General features: G+C 44.8%; 1 protein-coding gene across 4 annotated transcripts in view; it reads right to left on the bottom strand.

Annotated features, from left to right (window-relative positions):
- Positions 1 to 14,052, bottom strand: part of spef2 (sperm flagellar and cilia associated 2) — a 47,829-nt gene that overhangs the window by 1,031 nt on the left and 32,746 nt on the right. For all 4 annotated transcript variants that reach the window (XM_021605192.3, XM_021605193.3, XM_090236935.1 and 1 more), the window contains 14 exons: positions 11,954 to 12,092; positions 11,604 to 11,741; positions 9,263 to 9,426; positions 8,676 to 8,744; positions 8,307 to 8,436; positions 7,961 to 8,123; positions 7,623 to 7,748; positions 6,881 to 7,019; positions 6,497 to 6,726; positions 4,788 to 4,894; positions 3,358 to 3,540; positions 2,860 to 2,952; positions 2,386 to 2,556; positions 342 to 536 (listed from right to left, as the gene is read on the bottom strand). In XM_021605192.3, coding sequence (XP_021460867.3) covers positions 342 to 536; positions 2,386 to 2,556; positions 2,860 to 2,952; positions 3,358 to 3,540; positions 4,788 to 4,894; positions 6,497 to 6,726; positions 6,881 to 7,019; positions 7,623 to 7,748; positions 7,961 to 8,123; positions 8,307 to 8,436; positions 8,676 to 8,744; positions 9,263 to 9,426; positions 11,604 to 11,741; positions 11,954 to 12,092 — 2,047 coding nt within the window. The remainder of the gene's footprint in view (positions 1 to 341; positions 537 to 2,385; positions 2,557 to 2,859; positions 2,953 to 3,357; positions 3,541 to 4,787; positions 4,895 to 6,496; positions 6,727 to 6,880; positions 7,020 to 7,622; positions 7,749 to 7,960; positions 8,124 to 8,306; positions 8,437 to 8,675; positions 8,745 to 9,262; positions 9,427 to 11,603; positions 11,742 to 11,953; positions 12,093 to 14,052) is intronic.

Genomic DNA, 14,052 nt, shown 5'->3' with positions numbered 1-14,052 from the left:
TTGAAATCGTTCATCAATCAGCCAGGTAGTTCAGTTCATCCCAGTAAATCAAAATGAGGTTATTTTTGATTTTTGCAAATGCATTTCCAAAATGCTACCAATCACTGTGAAGTGTTAGGTAGGAGTGGCAATATCATTTGGCAAAAAACAGCAACGTAAGCAATATGATTAAGTGGGAAGTAGTGTTTCATATGTGTCTCTTAGCCTGGTCCCAGATCTGTTTCTGTTAACTCCTTGTCATGACAGGGAGTTGTCATGACAACACAAACAGATCTGGGACCAGGTTATATTTATATATATATATATATCTTACAGTAGGGAGTGAAACTCCTGTCCTGTACCTCTTTATATTCATCAGGACTCTTCCAGTTGGGATGGAAGCGGTTCTGGCATGCCCCCCAGGCTCCCCCGTGACAGATAACTCGGAGGAGGGCAGGCATGGACACCCCCTCCTCCCCTCTTGGCCCCCCCTGAGGCTCCACCTCCTCCTCTAGCTCGGTCGACTCACTCAGCCCCTCCTCCATGTAAGGCACCGACTACAAATTCACAGTTAATCAAAAAAAACAATGGATAGAAATGAGCAGATGCTCTGAGCTATCCCACCAAGGCCAAGCTACTGGTACTACTGCTACAACTACTACTGCAACTACTGACACTACTACAACTGCTGCTACTACTACTGCTATTGCTACTACTGATACTGATACTATTACTGCTACTACGACTATTAGTGCTACTGCTATTACTACTACTACTGCTACTTAGTTATCAACATACCATACAGTATGTTGATGACACTGGACTTGAAACATATGCAAATGATACATCTAATAGGGACTATGAGGTGTAGTTAAGACCAAAACGGTACCATATTCCCCTATATAGTACACTCCTTTTGACTAGAGTCGGGACACTATATAGTACACTCCTTTTGACTAGAGTCGGGACACTATATAGTACACCCCTTTTGACTAGAGTATTGACACTATGTAGTACACTCCTTTTGACTAGAGTCGGGACACTATATAGTACAGTCCTTTTGACTAGAGTCGGGACACTATATAGTACACTCCTTTTGACTAGAGTCGGGACACTATATAGTACACCCCTTTTGACTAGAGTATTGACACTATGTAGTACACTCCTTTTGACTAGAGTCGGGACACTATATAGTACAGTCCTTTTGACTAGAGTCGGGACACTATATAGTACACCCCTTTTGACTAGAGTCGGGACACTATATAGTACACTCCTTTTGACTAGAGTCGGGACACTATATAGTACAGTCCTTTTGACTAGAGTCGGGACACTATATAGTACAGTCCTTTTGACTAGAGTCGGGACACTATATAGTACACTCCTTTTGACTAGAGTCGGGACACTATATAGTACAGTCCTTTTGACTAGAGTCGGGACACTATATAGTACACTCCTTTTGACTAGAGTCGGGACACTATATAGTACACTCCTGTTGACTAGAGTCGGGACACTATATAGTACACTCCTTTTGACTAGAGTCGGGACACTATATAGTACACTCCTTTTGACTAGAGTCGGGACACTATATAGTACACTCCTTTTGACTAGAGTCGGGACACTATATAGTACACTCCTTTTGACTAGAGTCGGGACACTATATAGTACACTCCTTTTGACTAGAGTCGGGACACTATATAGTACACTCCTTTTGACTAGAGTCGGGACACTATATAGTACACCCCTTTTGACTAGAGTATTGACACTATGTAGTACACTCCTTTTGACTAGAGTCGGGACACTATATAGTACACCCCTTTTGACTAGAGTCGGGACACTATGTAGTACACCCCTTTTGACTAGAGTCGGGACACTATATAGTACACTCCTTTTGACTAGAGTCGGGACACTATATAGTACACCCCTTTTGACTAGAGTCGGGACACTATATAGTACACTCCTTTTGACTAGAGTCGGGACACTATATAGTACACCCCTTTTGACTAGAGTCGGGACACTATATAGTACAGTCCTTTTGACTAGAGTCGGGACACTATATAGTACACTCCTTTTGACTAGAGTCGGGACACTATATAGTACACCCCTTTTGACTAGAGTCGGGACACTATATAGTACAGTCCTTTTGACTAGAGTCGGGACACTATATAGTACACTCCTTTTGACTAGAGTCGGGACACTATATAGTACAGTCCTTTTGACTAGAGTCGGGACACTATATAGTACACTCCTTTTGACTAGAGTCGGGACACTATATAGTACACTCCTTTTGACTAGAGTCGGGACACTATATAGTACAGTCCTTTTGACTAGAGTCGGGACACTATATAGTACACTCCTTTTGACTAGAGTCGGGACACTATATAAGGGAATAGGATGCTGCTTCACAACCTTGAGAAGTCTACTGCTAGACTGGTGACGAAGCGGCTGTCCCATGACGACACTGAGAGCTCGGACAAAGCCCTGCGTAGGGTCAGGGTGGGCGGCGAAGTACAGCAGCATGGTCACGTAGTCGACACGAGCTGGCGAGCAATCGGAGTCGGCGAAAAGCAGGAAGAAAAACTGCAAGAAATATTTGCAGATGAGTTATCAATGCAACATTGTGTGATGATTTGTATTGTTCCATTTATAAATTCAAGCAGTTGGTTGTTGTGAGACCTGGGTTCAAATACTATTTAAAATAATTTAAAATACCTTATTTGGGCTTGGTTGAGCTTGCCTGGCACAATGGAACCAATAGAGTAGTCTCAAAACTGCAAACCCTGCCCATCTGACACTCCAGGCAGGCTTAACTCAGCACTAAAAGTATTTAAAAGATTTTGAATAGTATTTGAATCCAGGTCTGGGTGTCGTTGCTATGTGTACCTTCCGTAGATTAGCCAAGCGATCGTAAGGAAGTGGCTCAGACAGGTCTTCGGGAATGGACAGTGCCCGCTCACTGGGGAACCACAGCTCAACCTAATAATGAAGCAAGAAAATATGATTCATTCATACATGTCAACCAGGTATCACAGTATGAGCGACAATGTCAAGTCTTCACCTACCACCTGTAATGATGTGTAATTCATGAATTTTGGCAGCCATCATTTGATGCTAACCAAGACATAAAGATTTGACTGCCATATGTTTAAAAAGTGCTAATATCACTGTGTGTAATGGGAAACGTGATGGTGATAGTAGAGTTTGTTGAATAGCTGGTAGTGTACTGTAGGTAGGTGGTATATGGTGAAGTTTCCCCTTGAATCTGATCATGGGTCAGTTTAGCATTTCCCCCACTGATGATTAAGGTTAGGATTGGGGAAGGAGAAGCTGATCCTAGATCTGTACCTAGGGGAAACCTCACCCCATAGCGTAGGAAGGTACCTTTAAGTACTGCTCCTCAGTCAAAGACCCTGTGGCCCCAGCGTCCTCCATCTTGAAGCGGGCCAACACTTGGAGCAGCTGAGGCAGAGTAGGGGTGGGCCAGGGGAGGGCGGCACTCAGCAGGAACTGACGCCAGTCCAGCATCTCTGTGTTCTGGGTTAGCATCGACACCAGCTCCACCAGCTACACACACACACACATTTCACACAAACACAAAACAAACACACACACACACTCCATGTCTGTTCGTGAGAACATGACTGTTTGTGGCCGTGATGACACCCTAGTAGCCAAGTTGTGAGTCAGCCAGCCAGTCAGTCAGTCAGTCAGCCAGCCAATGGGTCAGTCAGTCAGTCAATCAGTCAAGCCAATGGGTCAGTCAGTCAGCCAGCCAGCCAGTCAGTTAGTCAGTCAGCCAATGGGTCAGTTAGCCATTGGGTCAGCCAATGGGTCAGTCAGCCAGTCAGCCAATGGGTCAGTCAGCCAATGGGTCAGTCAGCCAATGGGTCAGTCAGCCAATGGGTCAGTCAGCCAATGGGTCAGTCAGCCAATGGGTCAGTCAGCCAATGGGTCAGTCAGTGAGTCAGCCAGCCAGTCAGTCAGCCAGCCAGTCAGTCAGCGGGTCAGTCAGTCAGTCAGTGACTGGGTCAGTGAGCCAGTGGGTCAGTCAGTGAGTTGGTCAGTCAGTCAGCCAGTGAGTCAGCCAGTGAGTGAGTCAGTCAGCGTTGTCAGCCAGCCAGCCACTGGGTCAGTCAGCCAGTCAGTCAGTCTGTGAGTCGGCCAGTCAGTCAGTCTGTGAGTCGGCCAGTCAGTCAGTCTGTGAGTCGGCCATTCAGTCAGTCAGTCAGACAGACAGTCAGCCAGTGGGTCAGTGAGTCAGTCAGTCAGCCAGCGGATCAGTGAGCCAGTCAACCAGCGAGTCAGTCAGTGAGTTGGTCAGTCAGTCAGCCAGTGAGTGAGTCAGTCAGCCAGCGGGTCAGTCGGTCAGCCAGCGGGTCAGTGAGCCAGTGGGTCAGTCAGTGAGTTGGTCAGTCAGTCAGCCAGTGAGTCAGCCAGTGAGTGAGTCAGTCAGCGTTGTCAGCCAGCCAGCCACTGGGTCAGTCAGCCAGTCAGTCAGTCTGTGAGTCGGCCAGTCAGTCAGTCTGTGAGTCGGCCAGTCAGTCAGTCTGTGAGTCGGCCATTCAGTCAGTCTGTGAGTTGGCCATTCAGCCAGTCTGTGAGTCGGCCAGTCAGTCAGTCTGTGAGTCGGCCATTCAGCCAGTCTGTGAGTCGGCCAGTCAGTCAGTCTGTGAGTCGGCCATTCAGTCAGTCTGTGAGTCGGCCATTCAGCCAGTCTGTGAGTCGGCCAGTCAGTCAGTGAGTCAGCCAGGTAGTCAGTCAGTGAGTCAGTCAGTCCGTCAGCCAACCAGACAGCCAGCCAGTGAGTGTACCTGAGACTCTGAGATGTGCATCCAGGGGTCTGGCAGAGCGTTGGTCCCCATGTTCAGAGAGGTGATCTCCTGCAGGATCTCCCAGAAGTCAGTACTGCACTGCACACCTGACGGGACACACAGAGTCGATGGATGAATCTCAAGCGTATCAGTTGATAAATCCTTGATTCCTCGCATCCTTTCTCCTCACCTCCTTATTAAAATGCATTGGAGGAGGTCAGAGGAGAGAAACCTCGGGTCTCCTCCTCCAATGCATTTTGAGAAGGAAGTGAGAAAAAAGGACATGAGGAATCAAAGAAATACAATTGAGATTCACATAAATCAGGGGAATCCAACGACCCACCTACATTACCATTCAAAAGTTTGGGGTCACTTAGAAATGTCCTTGTTTTTGAAAAAAAAATTATTTTTTTTTGTCCATTAAAATGATATAAAATGTATCAGAAATACAGTGTAGACATTGTTAATGTTGTAAATGACTATTGTTGCTCTCTATGACTATTGAACACTCCTGTGTTCCAATGTCACGTTGTGTTAGCTAATCCAAGTTTATCATTTTAAAAGACATTGTTCATTAGAAAACCCTTTTGCAATTATGTTAGCACAGCTGACAACTGTTGTACTGATTAAAGAAGCAATAAAACTGGCCTTCTTTAGACTAGTTGAGTATCTGGAACATCAGCATTTGTGGGTTTGATTACAGGCTCAAAATGGCCAGAAACAAAGACTTTCTTCTGAGAAATGAAGGCTTATTCCATGCGAGAAATGTTCAAGAAACTGAAGATCTTGTACAAATCTGTGTACTACTCTCGTCACAGAACAGCGCAAACTGCTTCTAACCAGAACCAGAATAGAAAGAGGAGTGGGAGGCCCCGGTGCACAACTGAGCAAGAGGACAAGTACATGAGTATTTACGCCTCACAAGTCCTCAACTGGCAGCTTCATTGAATAGTACCTGCAAAACACCAGTCTCAACGTCAACAGTGAAGAGGCGACTCTGGGATGCTGGCCTTCTAGGCAGAGTAGCAAAGAAAAAACCACATCTCAGACTGGCCAATAAAAATAAAATATTAAGATGGGCAAAAGAACACAGACACTGGACAGAGGAACTCTGAACTAGAAGGCCAGCATCCCGGATTCGCCTCTTCACTTTTGACGTTGAGACTGGTGTTTTGCGGGTACTATTTAATGTTACTATAAATATATAATTACCAGTGGCGTAAAGTACTTCAGTGAAAATACTTTAAAGTACTACTTATGTATTTTTTGTTGGTACTGTCCTTTACTATTTATATTTTTGGCAACATTTACTTTTATTTTGCTCCATACATTTTCCCTGACACCCAAAAGTACATTTTGACAGGAAAATTGTCCAATTCACACACTTATCAAGAAAACATCCCTGTTCATCCCTACTGGTTTGCTTAATATAAGGAATTTTAAATTATTTATACTTTTACTTTTGATCCTTAAGTACATTTTAGCAATTCCATTTACTTTTAATACTTAAGTATTTTTAAAACCAAATACTTTTAGACTTTTACTCAAGTAAGCATTTTACTGGGTGACTCTTACTTGAGTCATTTTCTATTAAGGTAACTTTACTTTTACTCAAGTATGACAATTGAGTACTTGTTCCACCACTGATAATGACATAGATTAGTACATATACTTGGGTAATACTGTGTACATATATTAATGTTGCAGACCTGTGGGCGCCACCTTGCGTAGCTGGCGGTAGAAGGCCTCCAACTGAAGGATGGTGAGAGTGCTGTCTGTGGGAAGCTCCAAAGGGGCGGGGCGGGGAGGGTTAGGGGGGCTGACAACAACCCGCATGTCCCCGTTCAGGAAGAAGTCTGTGCATACCAGCATCAGCTCACTCTGGAGCTTGGCGGCCGACTCGATGTGGTGACGCACCACCTCAGCCAGCTGGTCAATGCTGGGGGGACAGAGAAGTAGGGTAAAGTTGACCCTAGATGCTGATCTTGGGTCAGTTTAGCATTTTAATCCCCACTAATGGTTAAGGTTAGGATTGGGGAGGGGAAGCTGATCCTAGACCTGTACCTAGGGGGAACTTCATTGCCGGAGTATACCTGTTCATCTCAGACAGGAAGCGGGCTCCCAGCCACTCCTCCATGGTCCTGAAGGCCTGCTCTGCCTGTCTGTGCAGGACCCTCACCATGCACAGAGCACAGGCCTTGACCAGCTCCACGCGTACCTTCACTGCACTGTCTGGGAGGGTGGGGTGGAGGGGCACGTAAAAAAGCCTTTATATTTGTTATGGATCCCCATCAGCTGCTGCCAGCTACTCTTCAGTTATACAGTTTTAAATACATTACAATACATTCATGACAGAATTCACAACACACTAAGTGTGTAGCCCTCAGGCCCATACTTCACTACCACGTAGCTACAACACACTAAGTGTGTAGCCCTCAGGCCCATACTCCACTATCACGTAGCTACAACACAAAATCCATGTGTACGTGTGTGTATAGCGCGTATGTTATCATGTGTGTGTATGTGTATGTGTCTGTGCCTATGTTTGTGTTACTTCACAGTCCCCGCTGGTCCATAAGGCCAGTCCATTTTTACCTGTTTAAAAAGAAATTGCATCAGTTACCTGATGTGGAGATTCATGTAGTCATGGCTCTATGTAGTACTGTATATTTCCCATAGTCTGCTCTGGACTTGGGGATTGTGAAGAGACCTCTGGTGGCATGTCTTGTGGGTTATGCATGGGTGTCCCCGCTGGGGAAGGCTGCATCCACCCTATTACCTATATAGGGAATAGGGTGGTATTTGGGCTCTACAGCCAATGCTGTAGTTTGGTACCTTCATGGTCGAGAGCTGCAGCATACTCCTGTCTGATTTTGTTCCGTATGGCCCTCTTGCAGACCTCCTCTGAATCTTCCTCTGGGGCAGGGGGTGGGCTGGGCTCCTGAGCAGGGGAGGGGGGGCCTAAAAAAGGATTGTGGAGTGAGAGAGAGTACGGGGCAAATCCAAATCTGGACCTTGAAGCTGGTGATTTTCATTGTTCCCCTCTAATAAAGGACTGATTTAGACCTGGAACACCAGTTGGGTACAATTATTTTCAGGTAGAACAGAAAACCAGCAGTACTCCGGACCTCCAGGCTCGGATTTGAAAACCACTGGGGTAGAATAAGTCCAACCTTTCTTCTTGGTGCCAGCTTTCTTCTTGTCCTTGCCAGAGTTGGCTGCGGCGGCTGCAGTGGAGGCGGAGGCTTGGGACATTCTCTGTAGCCGTTCTCTATCCATCTGCTGCTGAGCCTCCTCATTCTCCTCTGCCTCGCGTTGAGCCGCCTCCACTGACACCTGGACACACACAACTACCCATGTGAAACACATACATACGCTCACACACACACACACACACACACACACACACACACACACACACACACACACACACACACACACACACACACACACACACACACACACACACACACACACACACACACACACACACACACACACACACACACACTTCTTCACCATGTTGTTGATGGCTGTCAGAGCAGTCTGATAGATGTCATGCAGCAGCTTCTCGTCGGGGTCCTGGAAGCCCTTCTGTTTCATAGAGGCCACTTCGGTAGAGGGAGGTCTGCGGGGAATCAGTGGAACACTGCAATAACAGACGAACAAAATCACACGATGCAAAAACGCATCATCAATGGAAGTTCTTGCTCTGTCCTGAAAGTGACTTATCTTGAAAACCTGACATGCAAAACAAACCATGGGATTGCATTAACAGTGGACTTATGTGAAACAAAGTTCTACAATATTGTTTTAGTAGGAAATATCCCTTTGACGTGTCTATATTTGACCAAGGTGAGAGGTACATTGGGCAGTGCTTTCTCTTACACTTTGGTTTTCTTCTTCTCGTCTCCTTCACAGTCTCTTTTACCAGCACTCTTGGTGACTCTTTCAGAACTGGAGGGACAGGAGTGTTTGATGATGAGACGACAGTAACAATTGATGAAAACCTTATACTGTAAATTCCCCCAAAATAAGCAAAGGTATTAACTATTGAAATAGCTGTGACTCTCCCTGACTGGCATTGGGCATACCAGATCAAATGGGTCCGTGCTGTGATTGGCTGCGCAAAAGGCCACTTCATTATGCTCGGCATAAACGGATAATAACTGACAGAAAATCTGGATTTGGGCTAGGGGAGAGCAGCTAGCTAGGTCAGTTTCTATTATACATCAATGGAGAATAACTGTCAGAAAAGCAGGTGTGTATTCATTAGGGCGCACCGTAGCAAAACATTTTTCAATGGAAAAAAACTGTTTTGCAACCAAAACAGGAGTTATATTATTGGACGAATGTAGATTAGTCCCTCCCTGTTTGCTTCCATTTGGTTCAGAATGGTTTCTAGTGAATACACCCTAGGTATTTCGGATGAATCTGGACGAATCCCTTCCCCTGAGCAGCAGCCTTCTGCTTGCCTTTTGGATTTGTCAGTCTGGTTTCCTGGCTCCTCCAGCGCCACGATGTCTAGCAGTGGAATACAGGTGAATTCTGGCCCCGCCTCCGACAGCACCTGTTTGTACATGCCTGTGTAGTAATCCCGCAGGAGACGTAGAGAGTCCTGGAATCGGTCCACTTCCACCTGGAGGAGGACAACATTAGTACATCGGTGTGCGTTTCAGCCAAGGAGCTAACAAACCTCGAAATGGAGATAAAAACCAAACCTGAAACATTCCCGTTTTCACTAATACACGTAAGCAATTACACAGTCGCTCATGACAGATTTAACAATTAGGGATGGTTTCCCAGACACATATTAAGCCTAGTCCTGGATTTAAAAATATATATATACACAGTTGAAGTCGGAAGTTTACATACACCTGAGCCAAATACATTTACACTCAGTTTGTTCACAATTCCTGACATTTAAACCTAGTAAAAATTCCCTGTTTGAGGTCAGTTTGGATCACCACTTTATTTTAAGAATGTGAAATGTCAAAATAATAGTAGAGAGAATGATTTATTTCAGCTTTTATTTATTTCATCACATTCCCAGTGGGTCAGAAGTTAACATACACTCAATTAGTATTTGGTAGCATTGCCTTTAAATTGTTTAACTTGGGTCAAATGTTTCAGGTAGCCTACCACAAGCTTCCCACAATAAGTTGGGTGAATTTTGGCCCATTCCTCCTGACAGAGGTGGTGTAACTGAGCCAGGTTTGTAGGCCTCCTTGCTCACACAAGCTTTTTAAGTTCTGGCCACAAATTTTCTATGGGATTGAGGTCAGGGCTTTGTGATGGCCACTCCAATACCTGGACTTTGTTGTCCTTAAGTTATTTTGTCACAACTTTGGAAGTATGCTTGGAGTAATTGTCCATTTGGAAGACCCATTTACGACCAAGCTTTAACTTCCTGACTAATGTCTTGAGATGTTGCTTCAATATATCCACATAATTTACCTTCCTCATGAAGCCATCTATTTTGTGAAGTGCACCAGTCCCTCCTGCAGCAAAGCACCCCCACAACATGATGCTGCCACCCCCCTGCTTCACGGTTGGGATGGTGTTCTTTGGCTTGTAAGCCTCCCCCTCTTTCCTCCAAACATAACAATGGTCATTATGGCCAAACAGTTCTATTTTTGTTTCATCAGACCAGAGGACATTTCTCCAAAAAGTACGATCTTTGTCCCCATGTGCAGTTGCAAACCATAGTCTGGCTTTTTATGGCGGTTTTGGAGCAGTGGCTTCTTCCTTGCTGAGCGGCCCTTCAGGTTATGTCGATATAGTTATGTTTATCGGCATATAAGTTATGTCGATAACCACACGGTGGTTGGAACCAAAAACCTCAAATTTGGACTCATCAGACCAAAGGACAGATTTCCACCGGTCTAATGTCCATTGATTGTGTTTCTTGGCCAAAGTAAGTCTCTTCTTCTTAATGGTGTCCTTTAGTAGTGGTTTCTTTGCAGCAATTCGATCCTGAAGACCAGATTCACGCAGTCTCCTTGGAACAGTTAATGTTGAGATGTGACTGTACATGAAATCTGTGAAGCATTTGGGCAGTTAACTCTAATGAACTTATCCTCTGCAGCAGAGGTAACTCTGGGTCTTCCTTTCCTGTGGCGGTCCTCATGAGAGACAGTTTCATCATAGCGCTTGATGGGCTTTGTGACTAGACTTGAAGAAACTTTAAAAGTTCCTGAAATTTTAAAGCATTGATTGACCTTCATGTCTTAAAGTAATGATGGACTGTCACTTCTCTTTGATTATTTGAGTTGTTCTTGCCATAATATGGCTGTTCTTGCCATTTCAGGTGACTACCTCATGAAGCTGGTTGAGAGAATGCCAAGAGTGTGCAACGCTGTCATCAAGGCGAAGGGTGGCTACTTTGAAGAATCTCAAATATAACATATATTTTGATTTGTTTAAAACTTGTTATGGTTACTACATGATTCCATGTGTTATTTCATAGTTTTGATGTCTTCACTATTATTCTACAATGTAGAAAATAGTAAAAATAAAGAAAAATCCTGGAATGAGTAGGTGTCGCCAAACTTTTGACTGGTACTGTATATATTTAGATATATATATATATATATATATATATATATATTTTTTTTTTTTATGTTTTATTGTCACATACACCAGTGATACGCGTTGTTTTAAAGTGCAGTGATGTGTTGTTTTAAAGGGACAGCCATAGTAGTATTTCAACTCATTTCAACTTGCTTTTTATTGTCAGCTGGCAAGCGCATGTGATATTTGGTTCTGGGTGATGCTGAGATAACATGTTCATGGACAGGATGGGAGGAGCATCACCTGCATTAGTGTGGAGAAATGGTTGATGAGCACCGCCGTGTGGTCTTCCAGCCAGCCGTCGCACATGATCGCCGCCCGCTCCTGCCCCGCTTCTTCCTTACGCTTATCACAGATGTCCCACAGACGCTCGCGCAGGTCCTGCAGTGGCACGACACCAGACGAGACAGATAGACAAACACAGACAGAAGGACAGACCGACGAGACAGAAGGACGGACGGACGGATAGACAGACGGACCAACATAGTGACAGACAGACTCTCAGTATTGACAGGCAAATGGGAAAAACAACAGACATGAGCAAATGTCATAACAGACACGGCTTTGATGGCGTTTGTGTTACTGTAGCCTACATCCAGACGCTGGTGCAGCTCTGCCTTGGTCTCCTCGTCATCTCTCATGTCCTTGGGGATGCTGTTATAGCTCTGCTGCCACTGGGACACAAACTCTTGCTTCAGGTCGGGCCGTCGGAGGTACTGCTTAAACTCCTCTCTGCAAGCATCACAAGATAAGAGTTAGAGTTACTTCTCTCTGTTCACACTGTACATAACCCACATACAGTGTGGCAGACGGCAGGAAGAGGTGAGGGGAGTGGTAATCGAGGAGAGATATCTTGCAGGTCGCTGGCTCCACCCCAAAGCCTTATATGGACTTCCTGCTCCAACGAGGCAAGACTGTATATCGTTAAGCCAGGGAGTGCTTGGGGATAAAGGAGGAAGCAGCCTTCACAAAGGGGCATAGGAGGTGAGAGACAAGAGAGGTATGAAGGGTGAGAGAAACGAGAGCAACAAAAAAAATCTGTGTGATTGCCTGTTGTGACCTGGAATGTTGGATTGCCCCCCTTATGTGCTGGATTGGCTGAGGACCCGAGTGTGAGGATAACCCTTGGAAAACAGAATGGACAAAGGGAACAGCTTGTGGATTGTGAGGTGATTGGTGAATTCCCCGTGCACCAAAATCCCTAATAAACTTCCCCTTTGCGTTCTATTTGTGCTACTGGTTTTGTTATTGAACTAGGTGACATGGAAACCCCACACCCTTGATCTTTTTACAGCAGGAGTATAGATCCAAGTCATTCTCACTGATGCGAGATCAGATAAAAAAAACAACAGACATGACTTGAAATCACTGGACACTTTGATAATGTTTACATATTTTTTGTACTACTCATCTCATATGTATATACTGTATTCTATCCTACTGTATCTTAGTCTATGCCGCTCTGACATTGCTCGTCCAAATATTTCCATTCCTTTGCTTTAGATTTGTGTGTATTGTTAGATATTACTGCACTGTTGGGAGCTAGAAAAATAAGCATTTTGCTACACCCGCAATAACATCTGCTAAACACGTGTATGTGACCAATAACATCTGTTAAACACGTGTATGTGACCAATAACATCTGTTAAACACGTGTATGTGACCAGTAACATCTGTCTAACACGTGTATGTGACCAATAACATCTGTTAAACACGTATATGTGACCAATACAATTTGGTTAGAGATCAGCACAGATGAAATGTTGTGAGATGGCATGTCAAGTCAAATACATTTTAAGTGCATTTAACAGATATCACTGTTCTAAGAAAGGAGGTAATAATACCGTAGCCTGGTCCCAGGTCTGTTTGTGATATAGGAGTTTACAGATCTGGGACCAGGAGAAATAATATGGGTTTGTCAGAGTTGGGTTAAATGCGGAAGATACATTTCAGTTGTACAACTGACTAGGTATTCCCTTTTCTCTTACATCCATTGTGCACTAAAAGATGTCAAATGTAATGTTATTAGTAACCTGCACCGAATACAACAGGCCTTACAGTGAAATGCTTACTTATGAGCCCCTAACCAACAAAGCAGTTTAAAAAAAATACAGATAAGAATAAGAAATAAAAGTAACAAGTAATTAAAGAGCAGCAATAAAATAACAATAGCGAGACTATATACAGGGGGATACCGGTACAGATTCAATGTGGGGGGCACCAGTTGAGGTAATATGCACATGTAGGTAGAGTTATTAAAGTGACTATGCATAGATAACAAGAGAGTAGCAGCGGTGTAAAAGAGAGGGGGTGGGGTGGGGTGGGGGGGGGGGGCTATTTGATTAGATGTTCGGGAGTCTTATGGCTTGGGGATAGAAGCTCTTGGACCTAGAATTGGCGCTCCAGCTTGTCGTGCGGTATCAGAGAGAACAGTCTATGACTAGGGTGGCTGGAGTCTGACCATTTTTAGGGCCTTCCTCTGACAGTGCCTGGTATAGAGGTCCTGGATGGCAGGAAACTTGGCCCCAGTGATGTACTGGGCTGTTCGCACTACCCTCTGTAGTGCCTTGCGGTCGGAGGCTGAGCAGTTGCCATACCAGGCAGTGATGCAACCAGTCTTGATTCTCTCGATGGTGCAGCTGTAGAACCTTTTGAGGATCTGAGGACCCACGCCAAATCTTTTCAGTCTCCT

This window comes from Oncorhynchus mykiss, chromosome 6 (assembly GCF_057628025.1).
Source record: "Oncorhynchus mykiss isolate SJ-2025 chromosome 6, ASM5762802v1, whole genome shotgun sequence".
NCBI classification, from domain to species: Eukaryota; Metazoa; Chordata; class Actinopteri; order Salmoniformes; family Salmonidae; genus Oncorhynchus; species Oncorhynchus mykiss.
The sequence above is the reverse complement of the archived record's forward strand: the minus strand, read 5'-3'. Positions and strand labels throughout refer to the sequence as shown.